Here is a 14,310-nt window from a genome sequence, read left to right as displayed (position 1 = left end):
TGGCACAGACCCAATCTAAGTGGCTTTCATCTGGCCAATTCAAACAGACGTTTGACCCCAGACATTTGCCTAATGTGTTTTTGTTATGTGGGCTCCTGGCTTCACAAATGTCACAGGGGCTTGACTAGTGGGGGTTTGGTGAGTGGCTCTGGAGGGGGGGGGCTCTGACTGGGACAGGGAGTTAGGGTGGGGTAGGGGCTGCAGTAGTTGTGTCTATAACCCCTGCAGTTTGTACTTTAACCCATTGGGAGTTGATGGCATGGTGAACATAAGCTCCCAATGATGACCAGGCCCCCTCCCTGTGGGCCAGCCTGCTGATCAGTGGCCCGGACCCCGGCGCTCTGCTGACCTGGCCCCAACTGGGGAAGCAGCTGTGGAGGAGACGGGGAGTGCCACATTTCTGGACGCCCGCGTTGTGCAAGTCAGAGTCAAGCCCCAGACAGTTGGGGCAGCCCTGACAAATGCTGCTACAGTCACTCCACTCAACTCTCATGTTGAAGGGGCATTAGAAGGGTGCTGAAAATTTATTACCAAACATATTGGTATTTTAGGGTGCAGCTGATTTAGATTTAGTGGTGTTGTTGGTTGAGGCTCTGACCTTAAACTTGAATCCCAGATTCCACGGGTGCAAGAGAAATTTTAAAGACTCGACAAGACACGCACACTCTCATTTACACCATCCCAAATTACTAAACAGATTACACCGCTGAAATCTATTTATCTTGCAATCTTGTATCAGTTTCCTCTCAATCACAGTGAGGTTTGGGTGTACAGCAATGGGAAGACAGTGACAGCAGAGCTTGTTTAAATTTTCAGTTTTCATGCTTCATTTGCTTTGCAAATCTGTGATTGCTTTGCAGACTGCAAATTTTTGAGAGGAGAGGTTGGGTTTATAAAGAAATTAAGAAAACTTAAATTTGCAAACACTCAGTCATGCGTGTAGTATTTTTCACTTGTGTCAACAACTGGACTGTGCAAACTGTCTGCATAAAAACATAACACTTTTTTTTTTTTTTTTTTTTTTTTTTCCCACAGGAGATAAGGGGTTATTATTTTTGTAAGGCTGCAAACCTCTTTTGGTGTCACCAGTGAGGCAAAGCAGTGTCCAATTCTGAATGTGACGTATTTAGGGGACAGGCATATGAGAGCAGTTATCCACTGGTGTGATGCAGAATAGGCAAGGCATATGAAAGCTTTGTTGTTTTGTTGGAAGTTGGCGGAGGCAGAGGGCCATCCAGCATTCAACTACTAACTTGGCAGCTCCTCTTGTCCTGCCTATAGATTACACACAAGTGAGGCCCAGCAAAGGCAGCTCAATACAACAACAGAAACTGAAAATTTTCCCCACTCCTTGATTTGCTAAATGAAGCAAATCTAAATATGTGTAGCTAAGTAAACAAAGATGCTGTATAATCACAGATTGTTGTTTTAGAGGCAATTTTATCATTGTCTTTTGGATATTTTCATATCCTCAATGCAAGCCAAATGAATATACTGTGTCTAAACCATGCGGGCACACAGATTATTATCTCAAATGTAAAGTGAACAGTTGCTGATAATGTGCAAGTATAGCTCAAATATAGTCTGTGTACTTAACAAGAATGAGGTTAAGTCACATACTGATGACTAAAGTCTGAATCAAAAGAAAAGAAAATTTTAATAAATATGAAATCTTATTTATATTACTTAGTGACCAGTATTCACCTTCCACCACATTTTGTGTACTGATTTGCTTCATCCTTTAACTAGCTATATTTTCTAAGTGCAATGCCCTTGGTGATACTCCCAGCCATAGTGATGTCTCATTCTGAGTAATAGGTCTCTAAAGTGTGCTTGTTTGGCTTTTTTGGGGCCAAGGGAGAGCAATAAAGTGTCTGTCTGAGGATTTCGGGGTCCTCATAGACCTTCTCCAGGTGTGCCTCACGACTCATAAAGTACACGTTTTCACTCATGGTGCATTCGTGAATGAATGTGTCCGCAGAGGGCCTTTTTAGCTGAAATTCACTTAGCACACAGTGTTTTTTAGCAACTGCGACAACAAACATAAAATGCAATTGTACAAATTAACTTTGTGAATTCTGGACATCCTTGGTAAAACTGTGCCTGTTGTCTGCACTGAGTTGAAGTATGCTTGGTATGTTTTACTTGATTTGTCAGGCAAATGGATTTTTTTTACTTAATTCAAAACATGTTCTCTGTGTTTAGCTCGAAACCAAGATGGCTGCAACATTAAGGTCACACTGTTAATTTAAGATTGCAAAGTCCACTGAGGTTAACCATTTCCTTTGTTCTGTGCCTTCTGCAGAGGAAAACTGCGATGTATTTTCATGTAGAGGTATGCACCGTGTTTACTTTTATCACTTCTTTTCTGTCAGGCAGGCCGACCTGATGTTTGTTTATGAGGAATTTGGCTTCACTCGGAACTTTCATTCACCACTTGAAAGCACTTTACTTGCTACTAATTTACCTTGAGGGACTTCAAAATTATCTGTCTGCACTGTCAAAATCTTTTTTGTGGTGACATCTAGTCATCATCAAAGATTTTCTTTAGAGTTTAATGAAAGCCTGGTAGATAGATGGGTTGATTTTATGGCAGATGCCTGACTGCTGTATAGAGACAGACTCCTTATACTCAAGGTAAAATGTTTTCTTGCTGCTCAAAACAATGTTGGTTGATTTTTTTTTTTTCTCTTTTGCTTTGATTTGTTTTTACTCTCATAGTCGCTCTGTAAGTTGCTTTTAAGTTATATAGTATTACAGAGTTCGCATGAAAACACAAATAGCAGGAATGGAGTAGTTATTGAGAATGATCTTATATTTCCCTTGGTCATCAGTGCTGTTTTGCCTTTCCCAGGCTATGTCACTCTCTGTAGCTTTGGTTATTTTGAACAGGAAACGCTGCACAGTGATTGAGAGAGGGGACACAGGAATATCCACTACCTACCAGCTGTAAAACTCTCCTTGACAAATTGCAATCCAGCAACCTTAATGTCCCTCGTGTGTCAGGACAGGAGAAAAAGTTGTGTTTTTAAGGTCTTTTTTTTATTTTCTCCTTGGTCAATAGGTGACCACTTCACCTGGTAACGCCTATATAAATACATAAAAGCTGTTATTTTATCCAAAGTTATCCCAAGTTCAGATTTCCCTTCATGGGGGAAGGTTTTGGGTGTAATGCTCTGCTGAGACTTATGTCAGAAAAGGAACTTGATCCCCCCAATGTGTGACACTGTGTAAACACTGTAGTAGTTCTACCCAAACAAATTTGCAGCATATGCATATGAAAATATTACAAGTGTGTCACAGGGGTGTTAGCATGTCGTTTCATCTCTACTATTTGATCCCCTGTCACACCGTTCCTGCTCCTTTCACAGTGTTTGTGTATTCTTTGTCAAGCTATGTAAACTCACTTTACCTAGATGTTCTCCTTTGTAGGAGAGCGAGAAAATTTAACAAAAAAAAAAAAAAAAAAAGACAGCAGAGTTTAAGATCTAAATGGTTCCAAGTGCTAGGATTCCAGTTAGAGGTACCGTAACCCTCCATCCCTTATCTTGAAAACAGATTCAGCAATTTGGAAGTGAGTCTATTTTCATGTGTATGAGAAGCTGAGTGGATAACCTGTTGGCAGTGGAGGACAGTGCAGATCTCTCTTCACTCTAAATTGCAGGCAGGCATCCCTGCAACCCCACATGAAGACCATTGAGTCCCATCAAGATAATCCTTAATAAAGAACGGCTTCACATTTAATCTTAGCTCACTTCTCAAATTTCTTGCTTGATATAGTTTTTGGCAAGTGGCGTTTTAGCGCTGATGTCAGTTGAACAGTATCAGTGCATCTTTTGTTAAGCTTCCATTTGGCAGATGAAGAAGGTTCTTTTTAGGCCTTTTTTATAGACGTGATTATTTTATTGTTCTAATTCATGCGTCAGCTAAGGTTTTCTTTTACCCACTATGTTTTATCACTATTTGACATTTTATACACCAAGGTTCTTTATTGAAAGTTAATGAAAAAAGCTATATGCATGTTCTGTGTTTTCAAACATATTAACAGGAATGTCAACTTACCCACTTTTTTTTTTATACTACATCGTCTGCATTTAACAGCCTTTCATCTAATAGTGTATAACATGAAAATATAAGAAATGACCAAACATTCCCTTGTAAAACTGCTAGGTTGATGAGCCTTGATTCAAACCATACCATACAGCAGTGCATGCAGCAGATGAGCACGAGGAAAATATGAGTTTAGTCGTTGAGACATAAACAACTCTGGATAATTATACTGTGCAATTTGAAAATAACTCACTTGCAAAATTACATCGCAAGCTAATTTTATACAGCTGCTCATTGAAATAGAGAGCGACAGAGTAAATGCAATAACTCAATTGGCATGTGCACCCCTCCACTATTAGAAAATAGTTACTTGAGAGTCCCCAAGCATCTATTAGTCAATTGAGTTATCAAGAAACCTCTTCAATATGCAATATATTTCATGCTCACATATTGAAACGTGAGACTGTGGATTTACCTGTAGGCAGTTGGGTCTGGAAAAGGAGGCAGGCTTGTATTTGCAGCGCGTCCGCATCATTACCACAGTGTATTTAAATCAGGAACGGTGCTCCTCGGATCTATTTCTGTCAGCTCCTCGTTGACTACTGCTACAGAGGTTGGCTGGTGTTGACCCGCTTTCTGTATGTGTTGTGGACACCATAGCTGACTATTCCAAAGTGGAAAAGTGACTAATTCAGTTCTGCTTTGAGTGAAAACAGTATGTCACAATATTCAGTAACAATAGCAGGAGATATTTTAATATTAATGGCACTCATCAGCATTACTCATTTTTTATCATTAGTGACTGACCGGTAGGAAACACAAGCAGTAGATATATAGCCCAACCGCTAACACACTACTCCATTCTTCTAGCTGCGGCTGCTCTTTCTCTCTCACCACCTCTTTACCATAGTTAATGCATAATTTCCCCTTTCTTGGTTATCATTTTTCAGTATTAGAGTTAGTATTTCACCCACTGTTTTATAATATGTAATCAAACAAATTTTAAATGGTCTGCTGCGCTTTCAGCCATTCATAGCACTGAACCGATGTCTTTGGAAAGGGAGAATAAAAATGACACGTTGAAATAAATGCTGCGCAAGCCTCAGCTCCTGCTTGGGTAGATGTTGACCAGTTTGAGCTCATCAGTAACAGCGGGCCTTGTGTAGCAGTATCGAAGCAGTTGAAATAATAACCTGGAGCGGACAGAAGGCAGTCATTACCTCGCACACAGACGTGGTGTGTATGTGTTGACGGAGGACTTCCACTAGACTGCTGCGGGGATGGACGCAGCCGAGCCGCTCCGGCCGTTGATAAAACCCCAGGTCCCCGTCACCTTTAGCTAATGACCTAAAACCTTGTTTACCCTCTTAAGTCCCTCTCTGACAGTGAGAAATCCTGCAGTGACCTAAGACACACAAGAGAGAGCAAAAAAATGTGGTTTGTGGTGAAAAAAAACATAACAAAAACAAGGGAGGAAAGGGGGGAGAGGAAAAGTGTGGGCCCTCGGGGTGTGTGAGCCGAGCCTGGTGTTCCAGAGGACAGGCGGACCGGTGGAGGGATCTGCCATTTCATTGTCTTAGTCTCACTGATACAATCTGGAGAGGGCTCTATTGCTTAAAGCTGGGAGTGAATGACATATGGGGAGCTGGTGTGAGGCGCAGCTCCCCCGTGCCTCCTCCAGACCCAAAGTCTTTCTGTGAGAGAGCACGGAGCAACGTTCTGCTTTTTCAAACGGCAGCAGCCAGCCTCCCTCTCCCTCCCTCATTCACTGCCTTTCTCCCTCCCTCCTTCTCCCTCTCACTCGCTCTCTCGCTCTCTCTTTTTTTTTCCCTCTTCCTCAGACACTCACTAGTCACTGCCTGAAGCAGTAATCGGACAACTCTCTTTCTCACTAGGACTTGGTCTCCTGAGATACCGCGCGGGGCTCCATGGGTTCCAACACCTAAAATGAAAAAGAAAAAAGTCGTCTTGTAGGGTTCATTTGTTGTGTTACAGATCCCACCGGCACCTGAAGAACTGTTTTAGAAAGTTTGCTGTCCGTTCTGCTGGACTGAACGATCTCCCTGTAGAAGATTTGACAAAAAAGGAAGAAAATATAAGAAGGGATAAACGCAAACACACGGGGATTCAACCATAATTGTAGTGAGTATGACTTTTGCCTTAAACATGACTGTGTTGGTTTGCTAACCACCCTGCCTTGCCTTGTATCATTTTTAACTATTTCTATGATTTTGCCTCAGTATCATTATTATGATACGAGAGTAGGGAAGTGTGTCAGAGGTAAATATGTCAGCCTGATGGCGTTTGTTTCATACATTTGTGTCAGCATTTAATTCAAGATGATAAAAGTCAGTTACCAATTAAACAACATTCATGGCAACATGGCAGTAAAAATAACAAATGAATTTTAGGGACTGCTCAATTCATTGTTATACTTTCAAACAGTTTCTGCTGCATCTTTTTTCATTTTGATTGTGCTGTTATAATGCAGCAGAAAAAAATAAATAAAACAAGACCAACTTTAATATTCACAAGGCAATTGTAATTAATTGCTAATGAGAGATAAATACCTATGAAAAGTCACTTAGCTTGAATGTTTGGTTTTAATTCAATTGAACATAAAATACAACTTACATGTAAATATAAAAAATATTTTAGAAATCTGACATTACCACATAATAAGATAAATTTATAGTCACACTATTAAAATATATAATGCGTGTTCTCGCATTGCAATATGTTTTATAGGTTTAAACCGCAATAATCCAATTTATCTAAAGATATCTTCCTCTGTAATTACAAATGCCATTTATCTAAAAATGTCTGTTTCAAATTGCACTTATCTTTTGACATCTTAAAAAAACAATACCTTTCATAAATGTCCTCCTCATGTAATTAAAATCACAAAGCTTTATCGCATAAAAAAAAGACAGCCAGTTTCAATCCTGTGAGAAAATAATATCTAATTTTGCATAATAATAATAATTGCATATCCACATTTCCTTACAAACTCGACGATCCTCTTGTGCTCGGCTTGGTTTACATTTTTGATCAAGTAAGCAAAACACACTGGTCCCTGCAGGAGTCCCTTTTTGACTGGCAGAACAAACAAAACCAACACAGTTAAAGCAGTTGACATCTAATGCCATCTGCTGAGGCCAGGAATGCTGTGAGGAGGCCTGTGAGGGTCTCAGTGTCTGACCAAGACAACAGGCCCAGCGCCGGACCCTGCTGCTTCCCCACTCTCTCTCCAGTAGTGAAGACGAGTGGCTTGCTGTAATCACTAGCCTCTCTAATTGAAGGATGTTCTGGTTTAATGTTCTCTGTGTGATCACAGCCTTACATCACGAGTCAGGGGGATTTGCGAGGCGTTGCATCTCTCTGAAATTCTGTTTCTTTTTTTTCCTTTTTGCCTTTTTTCTTTTTCATCATATTTCATAAAGCATTCATCAAACGCCTTCCCTTTTCCCCTCTTTAGAAAGGTGTGTGTTAGTAGACAAAAGAGAGGTTAGGGTGCAATAAATGAGCCAGACTGCTTGCAGAGTGGCCTCCGCTCTGTGTAGACAAACATGACAGTGTGTGTGACCGCCTGCTGCACCCATTCACTCACACAATAACCCTATTTATCCAATTAACAGATAATGAGCAGCCTGATTTGGGCTGTTTACCCTGTGTATTTGCTTTAATAAGGCGTACACAGGAGAGATCAGGGTGCCTCTGCCTGGCTGCTGCAGCTCCATGTGTATGTATGTAGAAGCAGGAGTGGTTGGCGGTGACGGAGGCATTGTTTGCCCAAGGCCTGATGCCTTCCGTATGGATGTGTGTAGCCGGCTGAGCCCTCGTCCTCCTCTCTCAGAGTGGAGATTGAAATCGGTGAAAGACACAGAGGGCTAATTGATGCAGCCTCACTCGGGTGTTTGTGAGGAAGAGAGAAGGAGCGCGAGAGAAAGAAGAAGGAAATACAGGACCTCCTCTTAAGTAGCCCATACTGGGCGATTAGTGGGCTGGAGTTGTTTACTAAATACCGTGGGGTGTTATTTTGTTAACACGCCACTGTTTGGATCAGGAATATGTGGCTGAAAGAGCAGGAAATGAGCTTTAAAGATCTCTGTTGATTGCCATACAGCTCCTCAGTCACTAATACCCACTTGTGCGTTTGTTTGTAAATGGCAATATGTTTACCTTTACTAAGATAATAAGGAAGCCACTGAGTTGTAAGTCTAAACAGAAGTTGTATTCAAAAGGATTTTTGTATTTGTGCCTGTGTGCCTCTATTTTTAATATTTTGGTTTTCACGTTAGAAAAATGCAGCCCTTTTTCCCCTCTGTAACCTTAATGTGTTACCTTAATGGGTAATGTGAGTTACAGTTCCCTTTGCTTTTCATTCTGTTTTGGTAATAATTTAGCATATTAATGTTTAAAATTTGACTTGAAATAACAAATATTATAAGAATTAATGTGATACTATTGTTAAAGAATGTCACTGGCTTCGGGTTTATCTTTGCGCTCTTAAGTCTTTCTCGTTCTGTGGTGGTCACGGTGGTAGGCAGGGTGTGATAAAATGTCTACCTTAAATCTTGTTTGATGGTCCCTCAAAGGCGAACTGGCCTTCTGGAAATAATTTAGAGGGTTGAAGAGCACAGTATTAACAGATTTAATGTAGCTATTGAGTGAATTGCTGGAGCACCATGTCAGATTGAGCAAAATGAGAGAGACAAATTGCACATCAACAAACACCACATCTGTTAGGAATTGCACTTTTAATTACAGAGAAGTACAAATTTTTGAATTGTGTGTGAAGCTGTGTGCGCTTTCACAGTTTTGTTGCAACGAGTCTCATTCATGTGCTGCATTAGAACGCTTTTAAAAATCCTTTTGCATCAGCGAAAGTAAATGTATATATAATATTAAAAATACCAATACTTTTTTTCTTTATCTAGCATATTTTAGTTTACATTTTTGTTTGATCATTGCTTTTTTTTTCCAATGCAGGTGTATTGCTACAATAATAATATAATTAACGGATTTCAACAAACAACAATATTTAACTCAGAAAGTAAAAAGTTCAGAAAAGCACTTTCATTTTTCCCGTGTAATTTATCATGGTTCAATTCATTTTATCAAAACCACAGCACTTGTCTTTTCACAAATGCCCAATTTTGTATGGATGAAAAAAAAAAAAAAAAGCAAAGGTAATTGTCGTTGCGATTGTTGGCAGTCTTCATTTCTTCGGCCACGTATGGAGACACAAGTGAAGTGTAGCATTTTGTAAACTGTGCCTAATTCCACGCACATCTGTGTCCAATTGTTGTCTGCATCTACATTCTTTGCGAGTGGATTTATTTTTCCTGGGCCACCATGTGGATTCAGCTGACCAGCTTAAGTGAGGATTAGTTGTTTTAAAGTTATTTTGATTAAAGCATTGTTTTTCAAAACTTGTAACTCACAACACATGGGTTACGTAGTCTGTAAAATTCAAAGGACTATGGACTCTTTGCCCTAAAAAATTAATATCCAGTAAATGTGGCACAGGGAGTGAGGAAGGGATTGAACAAATCATCCAAGATTATCCCTTCATATTTCTATTGTAGTGTCATCTCATTTTGTTTTTATCTGAAATGGTTTGACATTAATACATGAAAACACTTCTAAACTAATCCGCCAGAATTTTGGAGTGGATATAACACCTTACATTTAATTTAATATTGGTAGCCTAAGTCCTCCTGACAAAAGTATACATAGCAAAATAGAAGTAAGGGTTTTTGTGACAGCTCAAACAGCCTACATGCTGACATGATCTATGTTAAAAGCTTGGCTTTGGCAGTGTTTGCCTTTGGAAACGCAGGTCTTGAAATAAGTAAAGCGAAACAAAAGGGCCTGCAAACAACCATGAGTGAAGCGTGTTGTGGCCCTTCTCCTTCTTCTTTTTTTTTTTTTTCTCTTTTCTTGATGACACTTCCAACGCTTCATCTAGCCTGGCTTTGTTCTTGCTAGCTTCAAAGACCTGGCAGTTCAGGTTGAAGTGAGAAGCACATCAAAGATGCTGAATGCAGTCTTTTTTTTTTTTTTTTTTTTCTTTTTTAGACAATAAATATTTAGCGGTGCAGAAGAAAGGCTTGTTTTTGCTTTTAGCCTCCCCCTCCCCTTTCCCTTCTAGTCTCCCTTCGTGTTTCTCTTTCGCTCCCCCTCTCTCCTCACCTGGCTGGTATCACCTGCTGGCAGCGGTTGAGACACCAGCATGGTACTGGCTTCACAGGCCCTGACTGCGGAGAAACCAACCACCACACACCACACCTCCCCCCGTCTCTCTCCTCCTCTCTCTCTCCCTCTCCCCAGCTTACCCCCCTGACTCTGTGATCGTTGTTAATGTGCTGTGGCAAACCATGTTTCTCTTTCGCCTTTATAGCTTTTTACCTCTGTGGACTTTCTTTGCCATTGACATCTTTGTATTTTACATCCCCTCCTCATATTTTAACAGCTAGGCGTAGCAGGAGGAGGCATGGCTGTTGTCCGTGGCTTCTCAAGTGAGGATGAAATATAATGGTTATTTTTGCCAAGATGGCTGAACCGTGAGCAGCGGCAAAGTAGGCAAATTGTGAAGCTGGAATGGTATTCATGAAGGCTTTGCCTTGGTGCGAAGAGCAAAGCCAGTTGAAAAAAAAGAAAAAAAAACTTAAGACCATGCAGCTCAGGTTACCCTGGCTCATGTAAACAGTGAGCCATTAAAAATTCATGCCAGGATTTTTGAAAAAGACTTTATATGTCTTTTTTTCCCTCTTCCTGACCAGTTGAATACCTTTGACCTTTTTTGGACCCTGTATTCCCGTGGTGGGCCAGAGTCAGTTCTAATATAGTGTTATAGCTGGGCAAGTATATGGCTCTGCTTGATGTTTGGAGAGAGACGAGCAGAGCGGGAGTGGACAGCAAAATGTAACTGTCAGCTAAAGGAGAGTAATAGAGGCATTCGTAGCGTCATAGGAAACATATGTGGCTCCATATGCTCTCCGTGTTCTTGTTTCCAGTCTCCTTCATTGTCTGAGATGCACCACTGATCTGGGGGCCTCTGAAGTGCCCTGTGTGTATGTGTGTGTGTGTGTGTGTGTGTGTGTGTGTGTGTGTGTCAGTGTCAGTCTGTCTGTCTGTGTGCATGCATATGCGCTCGCTTGCACACATGCACACAGACACATGCATGCATGAGTTATGTGTCTCTGTCCTGGAGAAAAAGACATGAACATGATTCTTTGTGTTTGAGCAGCAGAGAAAGGAGCAAACTATATAATGCCCATGTGAGTGCACACACACACACACACACAGACACACACACACACACACACATTCATACATTCAGATATATATATATATATATATATATACCACTCTGTCTCCTCCTCCCTCCTGTCTCCTGTGCTGTAGCTCCAGGCTGGGGCAGGCCCGCGGGAAGCAGAGCCCTGACGGTCATTAGGACCTGTCAGTGTGCCGGGAGAGGGAGTGCTGATAAATTTCAGATAGTGTCAATTGCAGATGAAAGATCTGCTGAAGATGCTAGGGGTGTCACGCTCGACTTGCCTCTGCTCAACAAGTCCCATCTCCCTTCCAGCAGCAGGCTACCTCAAGCAAGAAAGCAGGCAGGCTCGCCCCCCGGCCCCGACTATCCCCAACCCCTCACCCCTCTGCCTACCTTCACTCCTACACCCCCCCTCCTTCTTCCACCACCCCCTCTTCCTGCTTACCTTGGCTAAGCCGCTTTGCATGTTGATTGGGGGAGGGCTAATCCAGTTTGCAGCTGTCGTAGACCAATGATGAATCACCTTTCCGTCATTTGGCCGTGCTCCCCTCGCTCAGGGAGGAGGGAGGACCTGGAGGAGGAAACAACAGTGGAGCAGGGCTGCAGCCTCGGAGAGAGACAATGTGCGCCTCTGTTCCCCCGCTAGCCCTCTCTTCCCATTCTGCTCCAGAATAACAATAATGTTTTCTCAGACAACCACTTTTGTGTCATGGATGGCTCTGGACTGTGACATCGAGCTGCAATAACAAGGAGTGACATTGTTTCCTCTGGGGGGCAGGTGGAGAGAGAATAAAGAAAGGGAGTGTGGTTTGTGAGGACTCAAAGCCGTCCAGGTCCAGGTAAGAGCAGAGTTGAGCTGGTGCCAGCAGCATCAGAGAGACGCAGGTCTCTGCGTGGCATCAGAGATCAGCTCAGACACTCTGCTAAAGAACTGTCAGCCTGTCTCAGCCCGCTGGGTTGTCTGATTGGAGATAGCGAGGCTTTTTAGCCATCAGCTAATGGAAAGGAAATTTGGGCAAAAGAGGAGAAAACGGGATTTGGTAGTGAGTGTGAGTCAAGGAAATAAGGTTAGATTGAAATATTCCACTGTCAGCTTGTGGTAATTCAGTCTGAAAGTTTCTTTAGTGCCTATATGTGTAGTTGTGTGTTGTTGCATGCGTGAAGGGTGTGATATTTTTAGAGGACGAGTAAATTAATATACCTCTGGGAAAAGGACAATGCAGCTACTAGTATTGGAGTTTATGTGAAGTAGATTGGCTTGGCCTTTTCTCTTGCTATTTCTTTTTAGCTATTTTTGTTTGTAACATGATGCTTTAAAATATGTATATTTATGTGAATAACTAAAATGGAAATTATCTGCAAAAAATGAATACATTTACCACCCTGTATAGCATAGTATCAAAATATCACAATATTATAATCTCATCTTAAATACCGTAAATACATATCATAATTCAATCTTTCTATCATAATTCTGGCATATTCATGCCATCTGATAGCACTTACGCTACTCAAACTTACTGGAGCATTTATCTTTGTGGCCCTATGTAAAAGGCCAATGTTTATCGATAGCAGAGATACTCAGACCCCTGAAATCTAATTGGAAATGGCAGTATAATGTACAAAACATTTCGACCTAATTTCATTAACTCAGTATTGCATTGGGCACAGCGGCAAAGACAAATAAGGGCTAGAGTACTTTTCAAATCACTCGTGCCTGCTCTCTACTCCATTGTCTATGCTTGATCAAATCCTCTGAGCACACAAATGAGAAGATAGAATAATGTTTTCAATGGCGTGGTCTTCAGTATAAACACAGCAACAATTAAGGAGCTTGCCAGAGCAAACACATGCCTCGTGAGCTTCTCATCTCCCCATCACTGAGGCATGGGGCTCTTATAATCAAGCAGAGAGCTGCAGTTTTAACAAGCACATTAACCATAGCCTCAAACCAACAAACATCTGTTAACTGTCTGCAATACCACACAAAGCAATATACACTTAAGGCCATTTCTGCTGCAAGACACATCAAAGTAAATTGACAGTAAACATGTTGTGTTCATATCATGCTGACTTGCATTGTGATTGTTTTGATAAGAGAAATAGGAAAGTATCTGTCAGAATGTTTACTATTCATTGCATATCTTTGTATTCTGTAATGTTTTTGTTTGCGACATTTTTCTATCTCATTTTACCTTATTATTTCATTCGCTTTTCAGCAAGGTAAATGTGTTTTTTTTCCTGCAATTTATTTCATGTCTGCATTTTATTGATGCATAGTGTTTGTGTAGTTTTCACTAAAATTCAAGGTACATGTATAATTTTGTCAGCATTTTTTTGTTGTTGTTGTTTTGTCTTACTCAACTCCTGATCTGTAATCTATATACAATAATTTGTTTTTCACTGTGTAGCAGCATTATCATTTTACTCCACTAAATCTGTAATACTGAAGCATGTGCATATTGTGTACATTGCTAAGTGTATGCAGCCATATGTCTTCCCTGGAGCCGAAGTGATATGTGTAATTTAATTTGGTTTGTTTGTGTGTGTGTGTGTGTGTGTGTGTGTGTGTGTGTGTGTGTGTGTGTGTGTGTGTGTATGTGTGTGTGCGCGTGTGCTTCTGTCTCTCGTCAGGTCTATGGAAATGCAGGATCTAGCCAGTCCTCACAGCCGAGTAAGTGGAAGCAGCGAATCTCCTAATGGTCCCAACCTCGACAACTCCCACATCAATAACAATTCCATGACACCCAATGGCACTGAAGGTATGTGTATCAGTACTTTTCCTCTGTAGCTGCTCCCTCTCTCTTGTGCTATTCTAATGACAAAATGCTGAAAAGGGCAATGGACGCTGCACAGTAGTTCTCAGTGTTAACCACAGTTAGTTTTTTTTTAACCTAGAGTTGAATCCAGTGTACCGTTTATACCTCTGTTAAGTTGTGAAAGTCTTGCATAGCAATGAAACTAATGGTGTAACT

The 14,310-nt window shown here is 41.1% G+C and overlaps 1 protein-coding gene across 7 annotated transcripts in view; it reads left to right on the top strand.

Moving 5' to 3' along the window:
• The first annotated feature begins 5,929 nt into the window (after positions 1 to 5,929).
• eya1 (EYA transcriptional coactivator and phosphatase 1) overlaps positions 5,930 to 14,310 on the top strand; it is a 44,421-nt gene continuing 36,040 nt past the window's right edge. For 6 of the 7 annotated variants that reach the window (XM_030079822.1, XM_030079820.1, XM_030079819.1 and 3 more), the window contains exons 1-2: positions 5,930 to 6,192; positions 13,970 to 14,097. In XM_030079822.1, coding sequence (XP_029935682.1) covers positions 13,974 to 14,097 — 124 coding nt within the window. In that variant the 5' untranslated portion in view covers positions 5,930 to 6,192; positions 13,970 to 13,973. Of the gene's footprint in view, positions 6,193 to 12,023; positions 12,175 to 13,969; positions 14,098 to 14,310 lie in introns of those variants that run through there. The other variant, XM_030079816.1, reaches the window with a different exon arrangement.

The sequence above is a fragment of the Myripristis murdjan genome, chromosome 20, assembly GCF_902150065.1.
Source record: "Myripristis murdjan chromosome 20, fMyrMur1.1, whole genome shotgun sequence".
NCBI lineage: Eukaryota > Metazoa > Chordata > Actinopteri > Holocentriformes > Holocentridae > Myripristis > Myripristis murdjan.
Note: the sequence above shows the minus strand (reverse complement) of the source record. Positions and strands in the feature narration are given on the sequence as shown.